The sequence below is a fragment of the Hippocampus comes genome, unplaced genomic scaffold (assembly GCF_001891065.2).
Source record: "Hippocampus comes isolate QL1 unplaced genomic scaffold, H_comes_QL1_v1.1 scaffold1051, whole genome shotgun sequence".
NCBI classification, from domain to species: Eukaryota; Metazoa; Chordata; class Actinopteri; order Syngnathiformes; family Syngnathidae; genus Hippocampus; species Hippocampus comes.
In genome coordinates this window covers 47,083-55,317 of record NW_017805521.1, presented here as the reverse complement: position 1 = coordinate 55,317, position 8,235 = coordinate 47,083, and the positions used below count along the sequence as shown (strand labels likewise).

General features: G+C 42.5%; 1 protein-coding gene and 1 long non-coding RNA gene across 3 annotated transcripts in view; one reads left to right on the top strand and one right to left on the bottom strand.

Moving 5' to 3' along the window:
• LOC109520447 (tripartite motif-containing protein 55-like) overlaps positions 1-8,235 on the top strand; it is a 14,915-nt gene that overhangs the window by 4,655 nt on the left and 2,025 nt on the right. Inside the window, exons 4-8 of one of the 2 annotated variants that reach the window (XM_019877674.1) lie at positions 4,042-4,119; positions 4,278-4,433; positions 6,747-6,769; positions 6,876-7,000; positions 7,148-7,389. In XM_019877674.1, the coding sequence (XP_019733233.1) occupies positions 4,042-4,119; positions 4,278-4,433; positions 6,747-6,769; positions 6,876-7,000; positions 7,148-7,389 (624 nt within the window). The remainder of the gene's footprint in view (positions 1-4,041; positions 4,120-4,277; positions 4,434-6,746; positions 6,770-6,875; positions 7,001-7,147; positions 7,390-8,235) is intronic. The other variant, XM_019877675.1, reaches the window with a different exon arrangement.
• Positions 1-8,235, bottom strand: part of LOC109520450 (uncharacterized) — an 11,305-nt gene that overhangs the window by 1,711 nt on the left and 1,359 nt on the right. The window contains exon 2 of the long non-coding RNA XR_002169182.1: positions 2,780-2,784. This is a non-coding gene — a long non-coding RNA (uncharacterized LOC109520450). The remainder of the gene's footprint in view (positions 1-2,779; positions 2,785-8,235) is intronic.

The following is an 8,235-nucleotide window of genomic DNA, read 5'->3' as shown; positions in this document are numbered from 1 at the left end:
GCTAGATTCAATCACAGAGTGGGAATGAACAAATTGGGAACAAAGAGTTGTTGAATACCAAAAGACAGTTTGGGAACCGCTGTCGCGCCCAGGTGGACATTTGTCATCAGCAAAGTCTGTGACTTGTGTATTCGGGTAGATCAGATCACTACCGAGGGGCCGGACCGGGGGGCGCGGTATGCAAATCTCGGGGGCAGTGTCTTTCTTGTATTTTGCAATAAAAGTTCGAACCGGCGGAGAGGGAGCCGAGAGTGTGATCATCGGAGCAACTACCGTCGTTCGCTCTCAGAGATCCCCTCCCGCCGATATTGAAGACAATTTTCCTGTGTGCCGAGTCATTTCTTTAACTTTGTCCGAGAAAATCTCTGACACCGGGTCAGGAAACCTTTAAAATAAGGCTCCCTGAGCCGGTCAAAGTTACGAACCAGCCCACCGTGGCCGCCGTTGAAGCCATGTGTCACAGTCTTCTGGTCCGTTTTGGGGTTCAAGAAGAGCTTGCCATACATCATCCAGATAAATTTACAAGAACATTTTAAATACTCCAACATTTGGTTCTTGATTTGCAAATTTTAAACAGCGAATATGAAAATGTGGCAAAATTGAGAGGAGGTTGATCACATATCTTCTCTAAACCCGATTTATCAAAATTTCATAGCCCAAAAAGAACATGTCTGAAATTGATCTTCATTCTGGGTTCAATTTTAGAATTGATTAAATTATTCAAGACAGTCCAAAAAATGTGACCGGTAAATGGGCTGTCACTTACAGCAGTGTTTTTCAAACTTTTTTGAGCCAAGGCACACTTCTTTCATTGAAAAAAATCTCGCGGCACACCACTAGCTGAAAATGTACCCCCCCCCCCATTTTAACAATTAACGTGTTATATTGTTACTATAACCATTTTTAACATTGAAAAATGACTTTATAACAGCTTGAATTGGAATCAAATGAACACAAAGAAAACAGTATTTTATCATCTTTCATATTTATTGTTTCACCGTCGTCTTGCATTCATGCGTCACAAATTCACTTGTCTCTCGTCGAAACACAAGGCAATTGGCTAGCTGTTGGTGCTCCCTAACGGTATGGGAGGGTACTACATGATTACTTTCTAGGCCATAGACCGCACAGCCATACAAACTGGATACAGTATTTTACCGCGGCACACCTGACAATGTCTCGCGCCCAGTGTGCCGCGGCACACGGGTTGAAAAACACTGACTTACAGTATACATTATAGCTCTTTTCTAGCTTTGGTACTCAAAGCGCTCTACAGCGTTTTCTCATTTACAGTAACTGCGCAACTGGTGTTCAGTGTCTTGCTGAAGGACACAATGGCCGGGGATTGAACACCCAACCTCTGGGTTGAGAGATGACTACTCTACCACTCAGCCAGTATTTATCGGTACCGTTCCGAAACAAATGGGATATCAAAACAAAAGGAAGAGTCAATATTATATATATTTGTAGCTTCATTATTTCAGGGTAACACCTACAAAGTATTTTGAAAGTAATCTGCCGTAAATATTTTCTTGGCAAAACTAAGTACATTTCCAGTCTATATCCTCATATCTCTTGTTCCAGTAAAAAAAAATGCTGCAGGTTTTGAAACAATATCCCTTTGAAAATTTTCCCTTACAGAACAATTTGAGGCTGCATTATCAAAAAACAAGTCTGTCTGTGTAGAGTTTGGAATGCTGCAATTTAGATCTTTAGGAACAGAGATTAGCAGGGGTGGGAGGTTTACTTTAAACAAATATATACAGTATTCCAATAGAGTTACTAGTTACCGACTAAAAAAAAATACTTTGTCACGTATCACAATAAAAAGTGATGTAACTTGAATACTTCTGGATTACTCCGTCCCAACTATGTTTTAAAACTTTCAACAAACAAAAAAAAAATCAATGTGATTAGATTTTTACATATTTGGTCTTTTCTGTCAAATCGTTGTTTAATATGCCTGAGGAACCCACATTTCAAATCCAAAGCACAAGAACTGTGAGGCAGACGCACAAACCACTTTTGCAGTGGTGGGTGGATGGATGGAGGGATTGAAGGCCATGTGAAACAATGGCTGTTTTCAAACTGTCCGTGAATGTAACACCAATTTTCTCCAGCTTTTACATATTTTTAAGTTGATGTCATTAGCCAACGATTTATTCTGGAGAAGAGGACTGTTTTCTTTTCCAATGAGTTGGCCCACTTCGTCTGACGAGTAGCAGACAAGCACAACTCTTTCTTAAACAATGATTCTATGATCCGCGAGAGGTATCGGCAACATTTTCACCTTAGAGACATATTGAGAGAAGGGATGGGATACGAACCAAAAATCAGTGTGTGACTGTGATCAATGTTTTAAGTAAAGTCAGACGCTGAGAAAACATTATAAACTTAACTACTCGATCGTGAACCTTGGAATATGTATTTTAGCAGCTACATTACCAGCATAGAATTCAAACGCAAACAACAAATTAGAACCATGTAAGCGTTGAAAAGTTTCCTTTAGCAGCCAGGCATCCAAGACAACGTATGCCATACTTCACTTCCACCTCATCTCAGGAGTGAGGTCTTCCTTGGATTTCAGCTTCCTCGTCACCAGGAACTCCCAACCTTCCATGCAACATCCCTAAAGTGCCTCATGGCGAATTGTAGGATGACGTGTCTTGGCTGAGGTGAGGATAGTTGTTCATCTTGGCCCAAGTTTTTCTCAATCACGTCTTGAGTCTTTTCTTTGTTATGAGGAACAATATATTGACATATTTCAATGAGCCTCGACTTGGCCTTGGAGATTCTAGTTCCACCTTCTTTTATACCGTGCCAATTCCATTATCTCGTTTTCCATTCCTGGGACAGTCTTTTCCATTTTGTTGACTCTTTCTTCAGTTTTCATTCCCACACCTGCAGGTGCAGAGTTGATACTTTGGAGTTGATACATTCCAGGGGGTGGGTACAATAACAAGTTCTGTGAGAACTTTGACAGATGACGTCCCTTCGAGATGGCACACAAAAAATGGACCTCCAGATTCTGTCTTACGGTCAAGCAGGAAGCCAAAACAACAAGATTTAAAATCAAGTCGAAAAGCTCATGTAATAAAGTAATTCACAAAGATGATTTGGTATCATTAAATTTAATTTTGTGAATTTTGCAAAAATCAAACGTAGTTATCCTTCTTTAAAAAAAAAAAAAATCAAGAACGAAATGTTTTTTTTCAATTTTACTTTTTGTTATTTCATTGACTACAGTAAAATAACCGTGATACAGAGATGAAAGTGATGAGATAACTGAGCGCATCCGTCATGTGCAGCTCTGACTGGTTGTGACGCATTTCACTCCTCTCCTTCCCCGTTCACGATGTGTTAAGTCTCGAGATTTGTTGTACCGTCTTTTTCAATGTACGCTACATATGTGCTGAGGTTTTTCTCTCACGCTCAAACCATCCACCCATTTAAGGAGATTGGTTGGACTCTGTCAGGTTTTTTCCCCCTCCTCTTCCTGACTGTTTTTTATTTTCACATCAAAGACATTAGGGCGCTTTAAAAACAAAACACCAGGCTTCCCATTCTGTCCCCCATGTTGGTCATTGTTCTCTTGTTTATGTTCTTCTGGACGGATTTTAGTGGAACTGGCAAAGTAAATTCCTTGTGTGGTTTTGCATACTTGGCCAATAAATCTGATTCTGATAAGCTTGGCTATGAATAGTTAGCAGCATCGTATGTAGTCTAATTGTCTTATACATACATAGTACCACGAACCCTTCTGTAACCCTTGTGCTGCAATTTCTACGATGTTTGTAACACATGGGTTACCCCATATGTTACAATTTCTACAATTTTTGTAGATTTTTGCAATTTTTGTAGATTTTTGCGTATTGTCATCTTTAAATCAAGACGTACACAGACGTATAGCTCCAGCTGTTGTGAAAGCGCTATGTAAATCAGCATGTATTGTATTGTATATATCTTCCATTGCTATTCGATTTCAGAGCACGAACTCTGTTGATTTTGAAAAGAAAAAAAATATTTGTATGTTTTGCACAGGAGACCTGCAAGACTCAAAAACAAAATGTGTGCGACAAGTTCAGACGTATGTTCTCAATTCTGGACGAAAGACTTGTTGTGAGTTTCGCGCCAGTGTATGGTTCCTTCCTTGGAGAGCGATCAAGGACTAAAACGTGAACTTTGCTTGTTTGTGTGTGTGTGTGTGTGTGTGTGTGTGTGTGTGTGTGTGTGTGTGTGTGTGTGTGTGTGTGTGTGTGTGTGTTGTCACCACGAAGTCCATGTCGGAGCGAATTAGCAAGGATGAGGTGGAGAAGTCCGGCTCTGGCCAACTGCTTACTCGTTGCTATGGAGACAAGGTGGAGGCCAACAGGAAGCTGATGGAGAAGGCAGTGAGTGCAATGGAGGATCCCAACATGGCAGGTTTTGTTCAGGTCAGCTCACACTCTCAGGTTGTGTTACTGTACAATGTTTGTTAGCGTCACTCAGACATAAACACAACCCTTGTTCGACTTGCGGGTCCCATTGCTAAGGGTCTGCATGAGTCCAGTACGGATCAATCTTCTCCCACTCAAGAGGCATGGGCAAGCTGGTGGATGCCTATGATTTGATTTGATATATTCTTAGCCAGTTGGCAAAACATTACTCAACTAGCATCTTCAAACAAAATCACATACCCTGTATTTGCAGTGAACCACACACACACACACACACACACGCACGCACGCACGCACACACACACACACATTCACACACAAAACAAGAAACAAAAAATATGTAAATAAACAAAGCCAAGCAAGCAAATTGAGCAGATTGGACTGAGGTGGGCCCTTGTCCAGTCACCGAACCCCAACCCCATAGTTAATCAAACGATAGTTGATGCCACAGCTGCCTCCTGCACAGACTCAACTAAGTGTGTGGGCCAGGATGGGGTGCCAACGAGGCAGCAGACTCTGTGGGGCGTTGGCATGTTCGCGCACAGCCGTCCCAGCGCTGGAGAGCCACCCCGGTCCAGAGGAGCTGTCCAGCAGGGGGCCCTCAGATGGTGGGTCATGGCTGCCTGTTAGTCAGTGCAGTGATGGGGCGAGTGATCCCATGGTTGGGCCAGGAGGCCGCTCATGGTGCTTAATTTGAGGTTACGCAGCTCAGGAAGTCGCCCCGGAAGTGTTTCTGCAAATGACAAAGTCGCACAGAGCATTGGGCGGGATGGCCTGTGTCTTGTCCCTTTGTGAAGCAAAGCAAAATATTTTGGATAAATAAAGGCTATTAAAAAAAAAGAAAAAAAGTGTTTATTTCAGTTTTCTTTAGCAGAGTGCTTCTCCCCCCATTTAACTCTTCTGGCTTTTACTTTTAGTGAAAATGCTTGATACCTGTGAAGAGTGAAATATGTTTCAAAGTATTTATTTTGTTCTTAAATATACTACATATAGTATTCATCGTGCATAGAGTAGTTTTTTGGTTCCATTTTAAAATGCACTAAATATATTCAGCTACTGTAAAAATGCTGCCTTTATAAACATGTTAGGAATGCTGGTACAAGCTGCAAAGCTGAATGTACAATTATCTTGATTGTCTTCATTTTTAATTTGTGCATAACTTAAAGAATTCAGGCTGTGAGATAATAATGGATGAATATATATGAGAGCTGCTGCTTGCTGGTGCGTTATGCTGTGGTTTATATATCATCCGAATAGTCGACTAAGTGCTAATAATAATAGTAATAAAACATTTTATTTATAAGCGCCTTTCAAAACGCTAAAGGACACTTTACAATCAAGAACAAGAACAATTAAACCACAGATAAAATAATAAATAATAAAAGAAGAGAAGAATTTAAGCTGAGTATGCGATTTTGGATGGGTGGGTTTTGAGATGGGATTTGAATGTGGGAAGAGAATCAATATTACGGATGTTGGGTGCAAGTGAATTCCAGAGTTTGGGGGCAGAGGGGCTGAAAGCTCTGCACACCATCGTGCTGAGACGGGCAGGGGGTACACAGAGGTGGAGGGAGGATGAGGACCTGAGTGAGGGAGAGGGAATGGAAATTTGAAGAAGACCTGACAGATTGGGGGGGGGGAAGGTTATGGATGGCTTTGAATGTATAGAGAAGTATTTTGCAGTTGATTCTAGGTTTGACAGGGAGCCAGTGGAGCTGTCGGAGGATGGGGGTGATGTGATGAAGGGAGAGGGTTCTCGTGATGATCCGGGTTGAGGAGTTCTGGACCATTTGGAGTTCATGGAGGAATTTGTGATGGACACCGAAGAGAAGTGAATTGAAATAATCAATACGGGAGGTGACGAGACTGTGGACAAGGATAGCGGTGGTGTGAGGGGATGGAGAGGGACGGAGACGATTGATATTATGTAGGTGGAAATATGCGGACCGGGTTATGTTCTTGATGTGAAAGTGGAAAGATAGTGAGTTATCTACTGAGTGAGAAGTGAGTTGCTACTGCTATCTGTGATTAATCGACCAACAAAATAATCATTTGTGGCCCCTCCACGTAAGAATTGTCATTGCATTGTCGACACGGAACCTGGGTTAGTGCTCAACATTAAGCTTTATGTCCACATGCTATGCAGAAAAAACACAATTCTATTGAACACGCAAAACTTTCTGGGACACTGGTTCTATTTTAAACCAAGGGAAATGTGTTCCTATCAAACTGTCACATTTGAACAGTCTCAGCTGTCTCACAGGTGAAGAAATGTGTTGACCAGCTCTATTTTTGTCTCTCATCCCACAGAATTCCAAAGAGTTGATTGCAAAGTGAGTAGTCACACAGAGTGGTTGTGTCAATCAAAATGGGTATGATTTTTCTGAGTGGAACACTTCCCAGGTAGTCTTGCCCTCCACGCCGATCTTTGCTCTCCAGGGTCAAAGCTGCTGCCAGTTTCAGTTTGGCTGAGACAGTCAGACCAAGCGCCGACAAGCTGAGACGATTCAGGTGCAACTTCAGCCAGCAGGAGTGGGCCATTGCTGCCATTGACTTCATCACACGTACGTCACAATTCAAGAACTCTGTTGGTTTTTTTGTTAAAGGGGGTTTGAGATCTCTGAGCAACCTAATGGTTTCATGGTGGGACAAGAACACTATTGATATCCAAAGGATATCTGCTCCATCTAGTTGTTTTGTCTCTTTGCCAGTTGAAGATTGTACAAAACCAACACAAAATACAGAGACGACAGCACCACCTTTGCAAACTGAAGATGAGCCCACGGAAGCACCCCTTTGGCACTCTGCCCCACCATTGGGACTTTCAGAAAGCTCCATCCAGGACGTGGATTGTGAGGAGGAGCAGCTCCCGATGAAAGAGGAGGCAGGAGGAGAAGCAAAGGAACTTTCTGATTCTCAAGGCGAAATGACGGCTGAGATAGGCACACAACAGGTACATACTCATCAAACGTGGTCCAACCCTTGATCAAGAAACCTGGTCTTGATCCAGATGTGCTGTCAAATTTCAGGACCATTTCCAAACTGCCTTTCATTTCAAAAATTCTGGAAAAAGTGGTGCACATGCAGTTGAAATTTTTGTTGGATGAACATAACATTTTGGAGGTCTTCCAGCCAGGTTTCAAGACGATGCATAGCACGGAGTCAGCCCTGTTACGCGTTTCTAATGACATCCTGCTGGCAAATGACACTGGAGACTACGTGTGTCTAGTTTTATTGGATTTAACTGCAGCATTTGATACAGTGGATCACAGTATTCTGCTGACTCGTTTGCAGCACTTGCTGGGCATTGGCGGTAGCGCTCTTGAGTGGTTTAGGTCCTATTTAGCTGACAGAACCTTTTGTGTCAGCCTTGGCTGTTGTGAGTCACGCACTGCTCCCCTGTCATGTGGTGTTCCACAGGGCTCAATTCTGGGGCCTCTGCTGTTCTTGCTGTATCTGCTCCCATTGGGTTCCATCTTAAGGAAATATGGTATTTCCTTCCACTGCTATGCAGATGACTGCCAGATCTATGTCCCACTGAGCAAAAAAGACGCCTTCTCATTAAGGCCACTTCTATCCTGCCTGGAAGAAATCAAAACCTGGATGGCACAAAATTTCTTGACTTTCAATGAAAAGAAGACAGAGGTGACACTGTTTGGACCCATTGGCCCTTGTACATCCCATCGTGTAGACTTGGGCCTCCTGTCTCCTTATCCTAAGTCAACAGTCTCAAACTGTGTAAGGCCCAAGCCTTAAACTGGACAGTGATTTCAAACTTGACCGGCAAATTGGTGCCGTT